Source organism: Meles meles, chromosome 20, assembly GCF_922984935.1.
Source record: "Meles meles chromosome 20, mMelMel3.1 paternal haplotype, whole genome shotgun sequence".
Taxonomy (NCBI): domain Eukaryota; kingdom Metazoa; phylum Chordata; class Mammalia; order Carnivora; family Mustelidae; genus Meles; species Meles meles.
Genome location: NC_060085.1, coordinates 21,121,536 through 21,139,588, shown reverse-complemented (window position 1 = coordinate 21,139,588; position 18,053 = coordinate 21,121,536). Strand labels below are relative to the sequence as shown.

General features: G+C 44.9%; 1 protein-coding gene across 5 annotated transcripts in view; it reads right to left on the bottom strand.

The window, feature by feature from the left end:
• RAD54L2 (RAD54 like 2) overlaps window positions 1–18,053 on the bottom strand; it is a 111,382-nt gene that overhangs the window by 7,096 nt on the left and 86,233 nt on the right. For all 5 annotated transcript variants that reach the window (XM_045990952.1, XM_045990956.1, XM_045990955.1 and 2 more), the window contains 14 exons: window positions 17,198–17,380; window positions 16,923–17,056; window positions 15,140–15,336; window positions 13,707–14,049; window positions 12,844–13,021; window positions 11,325–11,576; window positions 10,986–11,104; window positions 9,313–9,431; window positions 7,434–7,533; window positions 6,431–6,636; window positions 5,648–5,820; window positions 4,967–5,163; window positions 2,151–2,350; window positions 744–833 (listed from right to left, as the gene is read on the bottom strand). In XM_045990952.1, coding sequence (XP_045846908.1) covers window positions 744–833; window positions 2,151–2,350; window positions 4,967–5,163; window positions 5,648–5,820; window positions 6,431–6,636; window positions 7,434–7,533; window positions 9,313–9,431; window positions 10,986–11,104; window positions 11,325–11,576; window positions 12,844–13,021; window positions 13,707–14,049; window positions 15,140–15,336; window positions 16,923–17,056; window positions 17,198–17,380 — 2,491 coding nt within the window. The remainder of the gene's footprint in view (window positions 1–743; window positions 834–2,150; window positions 2,351–4,966; window positions 5,164–5,647; window positions 5,821–6,430; window positions 6,637–7,433; window positions 7,534–9,312; window positions 9,432–10,985; window positions 11,105–11,324; window positions 11,577–12,843; window positions 13,022–13,706; window positions 14,050–15,139; window positions 15,337–16,922; window positions 17,057–17,197; window positions 17,381–18,053) is intronic.

Below are 18,053 nucleotides of genomic sequence, written 5' to 3'. Positions count from 1 at the left end.
CCAGGCTGTCCCCATCCATGAAGTTCCCCTTTTAGAAATGCCAGAATAATCCAGAAAACTGAACCTTGAGTGACCCTGCTTTTCCTTTCCCATGCCCTAATTCCCACTCATGTTTTAAATTCACCAATAAAGAGTAAACCCACATACCTCTAACCACCCCAACTCCTGGACTCTAACATAGACCCAGATCTTCTCTCCCTCCCTCTCTCTTTACCCAAGACCTCACTGTGTGACCCGTATCTGTGATGAGTAATATTAACCCTGTTTTTTCAAAGTTCACTGATGGCTGCTGTTGAGGTAACATCTTGCAATCACAGTAAGAACCACAAGTGCCAGTTCAGCCATGACAATGGCTCTGGCAAAAGTCTGTGGGGGCTTGTCACAATTGCTAGGTGAGTGGTGAGGGACTTCTAGCTGATAGCATCACTATCAACAGGCTGAGACTGACATAAAACATAGCATCTATCCAAACCCACCTCAAGATTCTCCATAGAAACAATAATAAAATATGGGAACACAGGGACCCCAACTCTCTCCTTTTAAGTCACTGACAAATCTCTTTTGGGCCCACCCCGACTCTGCTAAGCACCTAGAAATGTCTTTTTCTCATGCTTCTCCCACATGTGACACTTTTACAGGATAACGCCTATCCTTCCTCCAGCTCAAGCCATATGTGTATCTTCTGCTTCCCAGTCCCACACTGAACCAAAGGTAGAGGATGGGCATCTTGGTCAGGCTCTCACCTTTTGTCCCACGGATGATATGGATGCTCTCACCAGCATTAATTCTTGCTTGTACATCTGTGGAACTGTTGAGTCCAGGAATAACAATATCTAGTGAAGACAAAGACCTCAGATTTAGATTACCTGACTGAGAGGGAAAGAAGATGCAAAGTCCACATCCACCCCTGTTCCTCAGTGGCTTCCCTAAAGCCTCTCAGGGGAGTGGAGGTCTGAACCAAGGAGGACCAAGCAAGCAAGGCCTCCTCTCACAGTTGTATGGCAAAGAATACTGGGAAAACAAGAAACTCTTTAGAAATCCAATTATCTTTCTGATCAATTTCCTCTGATTTAATTAAAAACTCACAGAGTTTAAGTGTGGAGAGAGTTCTAGTTCACATGGTTATTTCTATGTTTGTTTATTTTCCTCCTCCCTAAGGTATTTGCATCCATTTGCTCCACATCACTTTAGGCTCCCAAAGTAGCCTCATCCTCTTTCTTGCTGGCATTGCTACACACCTAACTAAAGAGTAAAAAGTATGTTCAAGAATCAGCAGAGAAGTAGGCTCTCAAGAGGCTCTCTTTTTGTTTTTGCCCATTTCACAATGATTTTACAATGGACACACATTATTTTCATATTCAAAAAACAAGATATTTTTATTAAAATTAATGTGCCATGAATATTTCTAGATAATATGATGAAACACAGCTCCAGGAAATGCTTTCCTTCCCAATTACCCTGAATCACAGAACCAATCACAGAGACAGACAGGCTGCCAGCATCCTACCACAGGCCCACCATGCTCAACCCATATCAAACTCACAAACAAGAGAGCAAGTGACATTCAGGTCCTCTAGTTAAGTAGGGAGGTTGACAGTCATCCTTTATACACAGCTGACCCTATAGTCAGGCAGGACTCAACACACGCAAACCTCTCTCAGACCAACCCTATGTCCCAGTGACATTTCCACAATCTCTGCCATGCTCAGAGTCTATCCCACACATCACATTTAAGAAAACCCAGTACTGTGTTATAATTCTTAAGATATTCTGTTAGAGGGGCGCCTGGGTGGCTCAGTGGGTTAAAGCCTCTGCCTTCAGCTCAGGTCATGATCCCAGGGTCCTGGGATCGAGCCCTGCATGGGGCTCTCTGCTCAGCGAGGAGCCTGCTTCCCCCTCTCTCTCTGCCTGCCTCTCTGCCTACATGTGATCTCTATCTGTCAAATAAATAAAATAAAAAAATCTTAAAAAAAATAATACGATATTCCATTAGAATGCAAATTCCTTAAGATCAAGGACTATCTTCTCTGTTTTAACCCACAGTGCTAACGTAGTAAGGCCTACAATACAAAAGGTGTTTAATAAACACTTCCCGAAAGAAAAAAGTAAAGGAACGGACAGCCCTGGAAGAGAACCTAGGAGTTCCCAACCTGTTGTGGTGACCACCTTCTGCACAAGGACCCCCGCACGCTGCAGGTAGTTGATCGGAAAGTTCATAGCTGGATTTGTGCTGGAGGCAGAGCTTACACTGCCTCCCAGTGGGACATGTCGGGGCATCATGGGGATGGGGGTGGACTGCACAGGGCGAACACTGGCCACAGGCTTCTCATCACTCTTCAGTGTTGGCTGCCTGTGAGAGAAGAACACACACACCTCAGAGAATTTGGCAGAATGGCCCTTACTTACCTTTCTGCAAAGGCTGCAGAGCTTCTCCAGATACCCGCATTCTGTAGCCTCACTCGTTACTGAGAAGGATCAAAGAATCTGCAGAGTATGGCCAATTCAAAAGGAGACTAGGGGCAGGACCAAGACCAAATGGCAGCAAGGGATAAAGCCTCTCAGAATCTAACAAGAAAAAGATGTTGGTGGAATAATACCTTTTTAGAGATGTGAGGTGACATTTGCTCCTTTAGAATTTGGACTGTTAATATACGTTAGGAATTCATCCTTGGAGGGAAGTTAGGAAGAGGTAAAGATGCAATAAGGGAGGAAAAGTTCTTCAGAGCACAGTGTATGCCAAGTTAAGACAAATGGATGGAATTTTCCCACTTTCCCAAGTGCAAGGGCCACATGATGCCACACATTCAGGTGATCTTGAGGGAGCATCTGTCCAACTTCAACCATCTTTACTCTCTGGAACCTCAAGTTTCAATAAGTAATGCAGACAGCTCTCTCTCTCTCTCCTTTCATTTGGCTCCTCCTGGGGCCTGTGTCCAAAGTGCCCCTCTAAGTCATGACTACCACAAAAGCAGTGGCCACCAAAAAGCTGTTCACAGATCCAGGCATCTGAATGGTACATGGTCACGGCTAGCCTGAGCACTGGCTGTACATGTCTTATGCCAGTGTGCCAAAATGCTACCCCATGGTCAGTGATGCACTCCTCACTCTCCACTTTCTTTTCAAATGGAAGTTGGTACCTTGAGAAAGCTACTCCTGACTTAAGATTTTTGAAATTAAGACCCTGTCTACAAGCTTTCTGAAGTTTTGTGCCTTTGGTCTTTAGTTTTGGGGGAGAACCTCCTTGAACTGGTATATTCTTCCTTACCTAACTCAAGAATGTTGCTCTGAAGTTGCTACAGGCACCTCTGGGCAGCCCTCTGGCCCCTCTCTGAACACCCACATTCCCAGACAGGCCACACAGCACAGCAAGTTTACCACATCTGGGTTCCATTTCCTCAGTGTGCCCCAGAGTGGCTTTGCAGGAGCTAGGGGCTCTAGTCAGATGTCAGTGGGACTCTTTCCAGGATCCAAAATCAAATCAGGGTAAAAGTCAGGATAACAGGAACCTAGCCCAAGCCCCTTACTCTGGAGGAGCTGAAGCAAGGAAAATTGGGAAGGAAACCCTCCTCACATACACCCAGATAGGATGAGGAATCAGCAGGATCATAGTATGGCTCATCAAGTGCTGTGAGAAGCTAGTGCCTCCCACAGGGCCAGAGCTGGGCCAGAAAAGGAGCCGACATCGCCTCAAGAGACCACATTTGTCATATCTTCCCACAACATGGCTTTTCTCCCACTGGGTTCATGCTTCGTCCATTCCTGTTGTTACATGGGGAAGGCCAGAAAAGAGAATAAAAGGGGTGGAAGACAAGAAAGGAGAACATTCCCAGGCCAACAGTATCCTAGAAAATGACACAGAAATAAAGTCGGAAGGTTTTCAAAGAGAGTAACGTTTTTCTTGAGAGCACCTTGTACATAAAAAGCAGCAAATTTACTCATCAAATATTAGTCTTCCATAAAATTTACATGGTTTCAGTTCCTTTAGAATCTCATTTGTCAAGTTTTTTTTTTTTTTAACATGGAATCTTCATAAGAAAAAAAGTTTTAGGGCACGTGGGTGGTTCAGTCTGTTGAGTGTCTGCCTTTGGCTCAGGTAATGATCCTAGGGTCCTGGGATTGAGCCCCACCATTGGGCTCCCTGCTCAGCCAGGAGCCTGATTCTTTCTCTCTCTCTGCCCCTCGCCCCCATTCGTGTTCTTACATACTCTGCTCACTCTCTAATAAATAATCTTTAAAAAAAGAAAGAAAGAAAGAAAACAGTTTTAAATCTATTCCCCTCAAATAAAATAATCATCTTTAATTCAAGATAATAAAAAAGTTTTTAAACAAACCACTCAATCAAGTGGCTAATCTGGTAAGACTTACGAGGTACTTTGTCTTGAAATGAAAAAAAAAAAAAAAAATTAAACATAGATGGTGGTTTTGTAATTTCTTACAAAGAGCCTCTCTCTTCGCTCAGCAACTGACTTCCAATGTGTTCATACTCTGAACAGTTCTAAAAGTTGTACTCAAGAAAAAGATTTTTTTCCTCAGGATCAAGGCACAACCACAAAATGAAATCCCATTAAGAGCAGGAGAATTTCTTGACGCAATCCAAGACTCACAAAAGACCTGCCCTTCACCCTTGAACTTCACTGCTTAAAGCAAGATCTACGCCCAAGGCAATATGGATATGAAGGCAGCTGTGTGGGAGGGTTGGGCCTCTGTGTTGTAGGAAGCTTCACCTTCTCCAGGAGTCCAGAAAGACTCTTCTGAGTCACAAGGCCAGTGGCTCACTCTTCCAGCCAGAGCCACTACTTAAAACAGGGCTGCTGAACTGCTTTGGCACCTCATCCAAGAGCAGAACCTGTCAGTTCACAATAGCCAACTAGCGAGTTGCAGGCTCTCCCTTTGTTTAAAAACAGAACCAGCCAAAAGGTTTGGGTCTGGCCCAGTAGCAGACCTTCCTCCCCTTTCAGGGACTCACCAGTTTCTCTGACTGAAAGCAGGGATGCTGGTCAGGCTCTGGTCACTAGCGGGGTAATACTGAGCGTATGACGGGCGGGTGTAGGGGACGGATGTGCGCTTGTCTTCCTCATAGCTTTTCTTCGCTGCTTTTTTCTCAGCCTTGGTCAGCTTGTGATCCTTTCGGTTAAGGAGCAATGACTCATGCTCAAAAGGCTCCTGGGGACACAGGAGGATGTTAATTTAATTACCAGTCTTTGTGCCAACATGACTGATATACAATGAAGTTTCCTCTGACAAGGACAAAGGGCTATCTCTAGCACTTGCCAACAGCCTGCTCACAGACACACAGGCAGGTTTACTGTCTCTTTGTCAAGAGTATAATTCACAACTCTAACCCAGCCACACCTTTACAAAACCCAAGTCTGCCTTCTATATCAAAAGGATGTCAGTTCGGAGAATTAACAGAATACATTTCTAGAATTTCACCCCTTCTTTCTGCTAGGAAAAATTCACACTGGCCAAATTATTCCACACGGCTGAGCTAAGCACTCCAAGGACAAGACTGGGGTAGGAATAGGTGGCTGGGGGACTACATGGGGTAAGGAGAAGAATCAGCTGAGTTCAAGTCCTCTGCATGAAAAAAAAAACCCTCAGATGAAAGAAACAGGTCTGCCAGATAAGCCTCCTTCTGGGTTCTTACCTTGGTGATGAGGTGAGGGTACTTCAGACAGGCAAGTTGCAGTACTGGTTCCTTGATCCCCTTTATGTTCAAGGATGCTTGGGGAGCTGGCTCCTTCTCAACAAAGTGCAGTAGGTTCTCCACCTCCTTCCGGGTAAAGTTCAGCATTGGATTAAGATCATCTACCACTCGATCTGGAAGGGAGAAAACATGGAGAAAGTTACTACATGGCCGAGAAGACCACAAAAGCACAGCTAATACTGGGAGAGAAGAGAGGTTGTGGCTGGCATAATTATCCCTAGTATCTAAACCATCTCAGGCCATCCCATATTTGAAAAGTCAAAGCCCAGGTCTTAGGCCCTGGTCAAATGGAAATATCAGTTAGAAACCTACATATAGCTCTTTTCATTACACCTGCCCTCAACAAGTTGAAGTCAGTCCCCTCTTAAAGCTATTTAAATTGTAATCGGATGGGAGGAACCACTGACTTTCTGTGACTCAAAAACTACCTGTGTTCCCACAACCTGCCCCTCTCCTCCCACCACTGATAGAATAGGATAGTATCAGAACTCCTGAGCGGCTCAGTTGGTTAAGTGTCTGTCTTCAGCTCAGGTCATGATCCCAGAGTCCTGGGATCAAGTTCCATATTAGGTTCCTTGCTCAGTGGGGAGACTGCGTCTCCCTCTGCCTGCCACTCTCCCTGCTTATGCTCTCTCCCTCTCTGATTAATAAATAAATAAATAAAATCTTTTAAAAAATAATTTGAAAAAATAAGGATAGTATTGAGCCTGAAAGATGCCCCACCTGACATGCCCTGCTTGGAAATCTGACGGTCATAGATCTTCTTTTCAAGGGTGAAATCAGCCACAAGGCGATAAATGTGACAGGGCTTTTTCTGGCCATAACGGTATACCCGACATACTGCCTGAGCGTCATGGCAAGGGTTCCAGGAAGCATCAAATACCACCACTCGGTTGGCACCGATCAGATTCACACCCAAGCACCCGGCCCTTTAAAACACAAGCCAACAATCACAGAACTTTTAGTTTAGTTTTGTTTTGTTTTAAGAACTTTTAGTTTTAAAGACACTTTTTAAATTGGTTTCACTCTGTGACTCCTGCCCCAATATTATCTCCTTTGTCCTAAGCACAACATACTGGAGGATTCTACTGTCCTGCTGATGACAGTACATTCTTTAAGCACTGAACAACACTCCCTGAAAAATCCAACAAAGAAGTGTCTACCAGTTCAGAAAGAAAACCCACTCTCCACTCCTCTGTAATGGTTGAGGCTTCTGCATTCTGGCTCCAGAATAATGTCACCTGAAGGGAGATGCCTGCAAGCAGATGTTTCTGATATGTTTAGTCTACCAGCCTTGGAAAATGACAGTTCATACCCAGCAAGGGCATTGTGATGGCAGAATACAGCACAACCTTCAAGCTGCTTGGCATGAGAAAAAGAACGCCATCAGTCTTTTAAGTTACATTACACTTTTTCCTTTTTTTTTTACACTTTCCACTTTTTAAAGCACTTTCACATTAATCACGTTGTCCAAGACTCAGAACACTCCTGAAAGAAAAGCTAATTATGCCCATTGTTAGTGAAGGTCTTAAAGAACTTCATGACACTATCATAATTACCCTCCTAACACAACTTCCTTTTGGGTCTCCTCTCTGACCTCAAAAAACAAGTCACATACCTGAGCAGATCTCTTCTGACAGAACTTGGATGAGCCTTTGGGTATCTGCCTATGTGGCCAACTACCCTGAACGCAATCCTCTGATCTCCCCTCTTAGGATCCACTCACCTTGTGGACAGAAGGAACAGCCAGGTGGTGAGGTTGCTGGGATCATTGAACTGATTAATGAGCCGCTCCCTCTCAAAGGCAGGGGTGCTACCATCTAGCCCTAGGGGAGAAGGAAAACCACAAAAAATGGACAGATGAGGGCAGGGGTACACAGCAAAATCACTGGGCAAATGTGTTTTAAAAATAAATGAAAGAAATAGACTCAATACTCAGATTCCACTCCCTCGGACATTCTATGGGTCTACAGTGAGACCAAGACTCTTACAATTTAAAAATATGCCCATGTGCAACAAGGATTATAAACTATGTTGTTCCCTTTAGTATCTTAGGTCAATTCTAAAGCCAAGGTTCATAGACTTCAGGGTGCATAAGAATCACCCTAAATAGGGAAGCTTGGTAAACACTGGCTCAGGGTGACCTCTCTGCCTGTCCTGTAAATCCTGGTGAGTGCAGAAGGACCAAGAGTTGTGTTTTGATATGGATGATATCCCTCCATCAGGAATTTGTATTGTTACAAGCTCCTATGATTAAGAACTTGCTCTAAGGACACATTAAAAGGAACAGATCTGGAGCGGTGGGATGGGGTATATAGTTGAAAAGAGGGAAGCTCAAAGAAGAAAAAGTAACCTTCAGTTAAGAAGCAGCATGAATAAGAGAGGAGGAGGCTACATTTGTCAGGGAAAAGAGAGAAATGGGTGAAGCTAAGGAGATGGAACATGGAGAACTGGACTGCTACTGTTTAGGAAGCCTTAGTTTAATTGCTTGGTACTAAGCTCTTCAATTGGCACCCAACCTACCTTTCCAACCTGAGTTTCCACAATTTCCAAGCATAGCTCAGCATCAACTCACTGTGCAAACCTACAGTCAACATAAGGTTGTGGGCTAGACCCTGTGCTGGGGGGGTCTTCCTACCAACCCCTGCCCCTCTGTTCTCTAAATACTACCATTAGGCCAATGCTTCCCAACAAGGGTGATTTCCTTGCTCTCCCACCCCACAGGGGAGATCTGGCAAGGTGAGGAGAGGTCTTTGGTTGTTATCACTAGGTGTTATCACTAGAAGCTACTGCCACCTAATGAGTGGAGACCAGGGACGCTGCTGAACACCCTACAGTGAGTGCACAGGACAGCCCACTGACAAAAAAGAATTATCTGGCCCAAATGTCAATATCTGAACAGTAAGTACCTGAGGTTAATATTTCTCAACTTTTGTTTTTCATTATTGCCCCCTTAAAGAGCCTTTTTATACATTTTTTCCCCAATGAACATGTCCCTCATGAAATTTTAAATACCACAGATATACTCTATATATTTACTGCATGCCCATTTGTGCTCTATACTTTGGAAAGTTAAAAAAAAATTTTTGTTCCCTCAGAACTAATTTTCACCTCTTTAGGGACACCCTCTCCACTATAGAGAATGCATGATCTGGGCTAATTTATACTCACTCTGCTCCTTCTTCCTAGAATGACCTTTGGACCACACTAACTCAGATTCTCCCCATCTTTGTAAGTCTACTGCAAGTTCCACCTCCTCCAGGAAGCCTTCTCCAACCATCCTCCCCACAATGATTCCCTTCTCCTTAGAAACTTTTAGCTCCCGACCAGTGCTACTTTGTATTTGTCCTGGAATTGTCAGATGAAGACAAGGCTTATACCTTCTACTTCTCAGCTCTCCCCCGATCTTCCCCAAGCTCTGCAGCCCCTAGTACAGTGCCTCACACACAGCAGCTTGCTCTCAATATCTCCCTGCTCCTTGGCTATTCCAGCTACTCCTATGCATTTGATGGAGAACTGAATAGAAGATAAAAAGGCAGAGAATTAAAGAGAAATCTTAAGAAGACCCTGCCAAGATTCCAGCAATGAAGCAGCAATGAACTCACGGAAGTAGCTGACGTTTCGTACCCACTTCTGTACTCCTTGCCCATCAGCACCAGGTAGACAGGGCACTTCTCGTTTCCCTAGGAACTCTTCGATGAGAGCCAAGGTGGAAAGGCTCTGGCTGGAAGGGACAACATTTGGTTCAGAAGGCTCCCAGACCCAATGGAATCTTGTTCCCCAATAGGCTCAAAATCATCTGCAGCCTTCAGACAGTGGGCCTCCCAGAATCTGCACCCCATGAGAGGCAACCCACAAAGAACCACCAAGGGTATCCTCCCTATCTCAGAATGAGAGCAGAGTTATCTACACACTTACTGTCACCAGCCCACTAAATCTTCTATCCTACTACTTCCTCAGTTGAAAAATTCTGGGGTTTACCTCAGTACATAGTAACAAATAGCATCAGCATTAAAAACTAACATAGCATGAACATACATTAGATCTAATTATAGGCCACAATCAATATTACGGGTCTTACTAAGGAGAAAGAAATCACTTGGCTGCTTTCACATTATACATAGAGGCAGTCTCCTCAGAAGTGATAACTTGAAACCAGTGGAACACTAGACTCTCCCCCCAGGTAGAATCACTGCTATCCTCTCAAAGTGTGTCACCCATAGAAACCCTCACTCTGCGAGGCTGCCTCTGCCATTCAGCTCTCATCGGAGTATAATCTAGTCAGAACAACAACAAAACAAACAATCAACTTTATATCTGTTTCCCTGAGGAGTCATGCCTTGATGGACATCAAAGTTCTGGCCAGACTAAGAATGTGACTCTGGAACAGATCATTTTACTTACCTGACCTTATACACAAAGCATAAAAATACATATATACATACATAAACAAGTAAATAAATATTTTATTTTATTTTTTTTAAAGTAAGCTACATGCCAAATGTGGGGCTTGAACTCATGACCCTGAAAGTAAGAACTACATGCTCTACTGACTGAGCCAGCCAGGTGCCTCCACAAAAATTTTTTAATTAAAAAAAATAAATAAAGGCTGGGGAAAGACCAAAGCAGATTAGACAAGAAGTCAATGTTTTCTATAAAAGGCCAGAGAGTAAATATTTTTAGGCTTTACGGACCACATAGAATCTGTCAAATATTCTTCTTCTTCTTTTTAAAAACCCTTTATAAATGTAAAAACTAGGGGTGTTCAGTTGGTTGAACGTCTGACTCTTGATTTTGGCTCAGGTCATTATCTCAGGGTCATGAGATTGAGCCCCACATTGGGCTCCATGCTCAGTGGGGAAGCTGTCTGTCCCTCTCCCTCCCCCTCTGGCTGCCCCCACCCCTACCCAGCTTGCTTACACACACTATCTATCTAAAATAAATAAATAAAATCTTAAAAAAAAAAAGAAATGTAAAAACTAGCTCTCAGGCAGGCCACAGGCCAGATCTGACCTGGGCCATAATTTGAAGGTTTAGACTATGACCTCTGATGTCAGCCTAGGGTTTTAATTGTTCTCTGCAGAGAAATCAAATTGGGTAAAATAAACTTCAAGAAAGAGATGAAATTCAAGAAGGTCCTCATAAGCAGCACTGAGCTGTAGAAGCATGAAGACAAAAAAGGTGAAGGGGAGCTGCGGTGACCCCAGATGGTCTCACTCTGTAGGGACTATGTCACTCTACTACAGATATACAATATCATAGAGGAAACTCTTCCTACCTGAACACAAGAATCTTGTCCCCAAGCTTCACACTTTCCTCAATCAGGTGGAAAAGCAGTACCATTTTGGGAGAGTTCTCTAAGACCCCAGTCTGGTAATTAGTCAAAAGGTCCTTGGCCTGCAAGAGAGAAATGAGGCAGCTTAGAGCACATCCATGCCAGAACACTAGAAATAAAATTCATTCCTCCCAAAGCAGAAGTGTGTGGACAACCTTTATAATTCCCTTCAGAGACTCTGGCAGAATAGTACATTGAGCAACCCCCACCCTTTCCCCACAGAGGATTCATACCATCCCTTCTTAGCAGTGGTTTATGAGCAGACGGATCTGCTTAACTCACCCATTCATACGTGACAATGTTGTTGCCTCGCTCCTGGAAAGGGTTGAAGCCAACCCCCTGTAAGAACTTGCTGTTCGTTGCCTCTCCCCCTGAGGAGGCCAAGGTGCTGTCCTCCCCCTTGCCTTTTGTTCCCTGTGATGAGCAGCGAGCACTAGTTCCCGCTGAGCCAAGCTCTTCCACATCTAGGTCCTGCTCATTGGCCAGACTCTCCTTCTGAAGGGCTTCATACAGCACATCCGGGTGATTCCAGATCTGAGGTTCAAGTTAAAGGAGAAGTGGCACAGGGCAGAGAACAATCTAAGAGTATTCCAGGAGTCTGGAAACACGCACTTGCTCAAATACACACCTCCCACAGCATACACTGTCACACCAAAAATCAAAGTATCTCTAACCCCCTCAAAGCCAAAGAGCCTACACATTCATTTTAACTAACCACTATGATTGCTATTTAACACGAGTGCAAGAGTTCCTACCAGTGGACATGCCCATATATTTGGTACACAATCAGAAAGGTTGTATCAAAAGCCTTGCTTTCTTTTTAAAATAAGAATAATAATGTTCCTGTTTTGCACGGCTTCAGCCAACTACTGTATGAAACAAGACTAATCTCTCCCTATGGACAAAGGTATCTGACTTACAGATGACCAACCAGAAGTCATTTCAGGGACTATTCCTGGCAGGAGTTGAGAATTCCTGGGGTGCAGGGGGCCGGAGGGGTGGGGGTGGGGGTGGGGTAATAGGAAGGGCATGTTGGCACTGTAGCATCCTCAAAGACCATGTCTGCTGTAGCTTCCTGGCCCTGGTCTAGGACTGTGGCTACAAAAAAAAAAAAAAAGGCATTTTGAAATCCCATCTGTCCCCTGACACACACCTTCAGCTGACTTATTAAAGCAGTGGTCAATCGGGAATAATACCCAACAGGTCGGCTGAGAGCTGTCAAAGAAACAGGTCCCTCATTAGGCAACAGGGAGCACATACTAAAGACAAGTCAGGGTTCATCCACCTATTCATGGAGCTTCGTGCTAAAGATACCTGGGCCCTTCTGTCCCCAAACCACCTCAAGCATTACTAGGATGAAAGAGATCTCAATCTCATTAAACACAGAATCAAACAGAAGGTACCCCAAAAACTTGTCTAAGCTATATGTGTCTTGAATCTTGGTTACATAAGCAGTCAAAATGCCCTACGATGTTCTTCCATTACCCCTTTTTTCCCAAGCGGAAAAAAAGTCGGTGAGAAAGGAAATGATTTCTCAAATTCGGTAAAATAAGTTGTAAAATGAACTGCCCAACTGCAAGGAACACCATTTACATCCTAGGCTATGGGTGGCCCCCCTACGAACTGAGCAGCACACACCGCCAATCTCTCCTTGGGGTCCCCCATGCTCCCATGCAGACAACCAAGGGTGGTCCCTCTCACTTTATTCTTCCTTTAACAAGGACTCCCAGCAGGAATAACTCCCTTGGGACCATGTGCATCCTTCATCTGTATGTCAGCATTCTCTGAGGTGTCAACATACCTTGCAGCACACACAGAAAGCCTTAAGGGGGTTCAGCCCCAGCCAGCCACTGCTACCACAGTCTCGGAAACGGTCCATGAACTGTGTGTACAAATCTCTCTGGATCTTCGAGAGCCGTACTAGGATCACATTTTCTTCCTTAGCAGGGAGATGAATCTTCAGCACAGTGTGGCCTCTCCTACAAAGGCAGGGATCAGATCTGTCAAAGCCTGTGTGGCCAGGATGGGTCAGTGCAGGAAAACAAAAGAACTCTGCATTTCTGCCCCACCTCCTCTTGGGGATCTCCACATTCACAGCAGCCTTGCGATAATGAGGATTGGTTTAATGACCATCAGAGGAAACTCATTTTAAGGATAAGAATTAGAGCAAAGAGGACTGGGTGGCAAAGACAGGGAACTTCAGGTTCCTACCCAGATTCAGGGCCATTTCTCTCAGCTTTGTGCACAAATGCCATCTTAACAAGGAAAAACAAGGAGACTGCTTTAGACTACCCTAACTACATCTACCAACATGCTGAAACTGGTGAGGCCATGCCGCTGAGAAGCAGCACTTCTATGCTTCTGCCAAGTCAGCAGAAGGCTAGCTCTCTTTTGCTTCTCAGCAAGTGAGGCAAGTATCTCTAGAAACTTCAAAGATTAACTTCTGAGTGAAGCACTTCTAGGCCAAACTTTCAGAGGACTGAAACAGCAGCTATCCATCATTTGTGTGCTATTCAAAAAGCTATTCACTAAAAGGAAAGTTTTACTATCACCCACTAGAAAGAGACCCTCCTGCTGTAATAGTCCCCTTCGGGACAGCTCTGTGTTCCCATTACACACAGTCTCTCTGAGGATTCAGAAGACAGAGCCCTAGGGACGGCTCACCTCTGCACGAACCCCTCCAGGAGGCTGTGCAAGACATGGCTCCGGTAGCGCATCAGGCGGACATCCTGAGGCGTGCTGTCAATACACTGTCCGTTCAGGATGGGGCGCTCAAACATGTTGCTGAACTCCTGCCGGGTGCCGAGGAAGTCTGGGCGCACAAAGTCCACCATGCACCAGTACTCAATGAGGTTGTTCTGCAGGGGGTACCCAGTCAGCACCACCCGACGGCGAGAGCGAATGTTCTTCAGGGCCTGTGAGGTGCTGGCCTGGCAGTTTTTGATGCGGTGTCCCTCGTCACAAATCACCACATCAGGGCCAGGGCGGCATAAGGCCTTCTCAAACTCTAGGGAGGGAAGAGGATCCGGAGTCAGAGGGTGAGAGGGCCTGCTCTTAGTCAACAATATGAGAAGTAAGGGTGCACCCTGGAGGAGACAGAAGAAATGAAGGAAGCAGGAAAGCAAGAGTCAGCCCCCATTAGTGAAAGGGAGCCAACCATCCAGGCTCCTGCACATCTGGTGTGACTTGTTAACCTGGACTAATGACTCTTGCAGTAAATACCTCTTTTCCCTCTTTCCTTTTCTTATTTTTTCCGTTAGGCTAAAGGTAAAACACCTTGCCTTCCTAGGGCTTATGCCAACTGGGTGGCAGAGAGCATGACTTTACAGAGTACCAGACTAGGATTACAAACGGGTCTAGGTGAGACTGATGGGAATCATCCAGACACCGCAGTTGGCTCTCACCCTTGTCAGCGTCTTGAAACCATCTGCAGGCTGGCTGGTGAGGAGTTAGCTAAAGGAAAGAATCTTCCTGGAGTTACCTGCCAGTCACTGCTAAATGGAAAATTCATACCAGCTCTACCACAGAAGGAAACCTAGAACAAACAATCTACAGATGAAGAGACCTATAAAATGCAACAGCTCCTGAACCTAAAAAAAACCCCTTTTTGTCCCAAATGGGCAAAAACCCCTTAGAAGAGAGAACAAAACTACAACTATGAGAATGGCTTTCACTAAAAAAATGGAGATTAATTCTTTTATAAATTCATAATATTATTACTACTCTGTATGCTAGTGATTTAAATACTGTATAAATATTTTCTTAATGCTATCTCAGAACACCTTTAGGATGAGGCGAGGGGGACCAGCACTCTCCTAACTGCTCTGTGAGATAAACAGGGCCAAATGGGCAGGAGAGTCTTCCTGAGCCAGCCTGTGCATGGCCCACCCAGAATTCCACAGCAGGCAAGGAAAGCAACACCTTCTGAGAGCCAGTGGAGGCCATCCCACCTATCTCAGGGACCAGGAATTCTGGCTCATGACAATACAATTCATTGATAATCTTCAAATGTGACTTGGTGTTATTACAAACACTATTTCTTCTTCCTGAAATGCTACCTACTAAGCACTAAGCGCACCCCAGGGTCAGGTTCCCACCTCTCCGAAACTCCTGCTGTCGGTCTTCCTCATCCAGATCAATGATGACCGGGTGAGAACGTTTCTTGGTTTTCTTCGATCTACCTGTGGCAAAGGATTTCTTCAGGGTGAGGAGTCTGTACATTTCGTACCCCATCAGCAGCACCCCACCCTCTGACACCCAATCAGCCATCACTTTAGCACGAGCTGCCATTGTCCTGCAAGAGTGAACAGAGAAAAAAATTACTGCTTCCACTGTTCCCCAGGAAGAACTGCTCACAATCAGAGCCATGTTGATGTACATGCAGTGGCAGCATCACAATGGCCAGCCAGTTGCCCAAGGACTTTCCCAGCATCCCAGAGATGCTCACGTCACTGAGGATAGACTGGGTCACTGATGACAGTTAAAAAGCAGAAAAACAGAAATGCAATGGCACAAGGCAAGCAAAGGTGACAACTCCTGGGATGCATGGGTGGCTCAGTCGGTTAAGCGTCTGACTCTTGAATTTGGCTCAGGTCATGGTTTCAGGGTGGTGAGAGCAAACCCCGTGTTGGGCTCCATGCTGGGCATGAAGCCTGCTTAAGATTCATTCTCTCCCTCTCCCTCCACACCCACCCACCCCTTCCTGGTCTTGTTAAAAAAAAAAAAGAAAAGAAAAGAAAAGAAAAGTGATAACTCCCTTGGATATACATGCATGGCTACAATTCTACATTTGAGAGAGAATTTCAAGTTATTCCCATAATAAATACAAGGTAGTAAAAGCAAAGACAATATTCTTCATTTTACCTGCCCGGGCCCTGGTGAGTAAAGAGCCAAGGACAAGCGATAAAGGAGAAAGAGCAGCAGAGCCAACATTCAGCACAGTCCCTCCACTCCTAAACAACTGAGCCCGGGCTATAATTCATTAACTGCATGTGGACTAACAGTCCTGAAATCCAAGAAACAAGAGCAGGTGATCAACTACCCAGGGGGCCACTCAATCTCCTCACTTAGATGTGTGTGACCAAAGATCACAAAAGGCAGCCTCTGCAGAAAACAAAGTCTATCTTCTCAATTATCCATGCCAGCAGGGGCAGGGGGAAGATAATATGGATAGCTGGCTTGAACCAAGAAATAGCTTTAGAATTTGGGAAATCAAGTTGAATTTACGAAATGAAAAGATAAATAATTTTATTTTGATCTAAAACAAAAGTTTGCACTTTTCAAAGCTTGGAATTTGTACCATTGAAGTTCAACTGTAGATCAGTGCTAAAAAGAGACTGCCGATTAGGCTTCTAAGAAAGAGAAATGTAAAAGGTGGACAGTTCCATTTCATCATGGTGAATTTTACTACTGCCCACATGGGAAAAATAGGATGATGTATGCATTTTTAAGGACATAAAGGCATCTTTAAGCAGAATATAAGGAATTTCCCAGGCTACCTGACTTTACTGAAAAGCCAGGTAGAGAAAAAATGAGTAACAAGGGGCAGGAGCACATCAAGAAACCAAAAAGAATCTGGGAAGACAGGGTTCATATGCAAATAGACTGCATTGATATCCAGACCCCAGAAAGAAGTGGCTCGGTGGGTTAAGCCTCTGCCTTTGGCTCAGGTCATGATCTCAGGGTCCTGGGATCGAGCCCCACCATCGGGCTCTCTCCTCAGCAGGGAACCTGCTTCCCCTCTCTCTCTCTCTGCCTGCCTCTCTGCCTACCTGTGATCTCTCTCTCTGTATCAAATACATACATAAAATCTTTTAAAAAATTGAAAAAAAAAACAACCTCCACAATTTAAAACCAAAGAGCAAAAGGTAGGCCACCTACTTGTGCTCATCATTCAAGATGTGAACTTTAAAGAAGCGAGGCTGGACTTCTTCAGGTTTATTGTCAGCTGGAAGGGCTTCAGGAGCTGGAAGCCACATGTTGAACTCTGCCAGCCAATTCTGAAGAGTATTAACCTGGTAAAAAGCCAAGTCCGGGAAGAGAGTTTTAAGAAATAAGCTCAAAGTTGAGCTCATTGAGCTTTTTCAGTACCCAGCAAGGTATTAACCCAGAGTTCCTCAGAGGGCTGACTACGTAATGCCTTCCCCAACTCTTACCGGCACAATGGCAAGGACAGTTTTGGCTGGCGTGTGGCGGAAGAGGACATCGATGAAGGATATCACTTGCAAAGTTTTCCCCAGACCCATGCTATGGGCCAGGATACAGCCAAAGCCACTACTGGTCTTAAACCTCTCCAGGGATTCAACCAGGTTATCATACAGGAACCGGATCCCACCAATCTGACAAGGGACAAACACAGGCAATAGTTAAAGGAGGTAGCAAAGACCAGAGCTTTATGAATGCCTCGGTGGCTCAGTTGGTTAAGCGACTGCCTTTGACTCAGGTCATGATCCTGGAGCCTGGGACTGAGTACCACATCCGGCTCCCTGCTCAGCAGGGAGTCCGCTTCTCCCTCTGACCCTCTCCCCTCTCATGCTCTCTCTCTCTCTTTCATTCTCTCAAATAAACAAATAAAATCTTCAAAAAAAAAAAAAAAAAAAAAAGACCAGGGCTTTAGTTTTATTCATCCTGGAATTAGTGAGAATTAAATAAATGAGCAGACACCACACCAGACAGTTGTGGATGGCTATGGAAGTTTCCCTGTACCCTGCCTAGTCTATTGGCTGGTGACAGTCCTCCTAGAGAAAACAGAAAATCATTCACCTTGTACAATGACTCGTCTAAGGCAAAAATCTGCAGTACCAAATTCTTGACAGGGTCTCTCACTCAGCCCCTGGTTGCTTACCTAGCCCATTCCATGAGGAGCAGTTCTTATTAAGAGTTCATGTGTTGAGTCAACCTCTGTCTTCATGGAACTTCCACTCACTGGTCTTGGTTCAGGGCTCTGGGTCAACACAAACTACTCTGTTTCCTCCTATCAGAAAGTTGCTCAGACTTCCGACTCTCAAATCT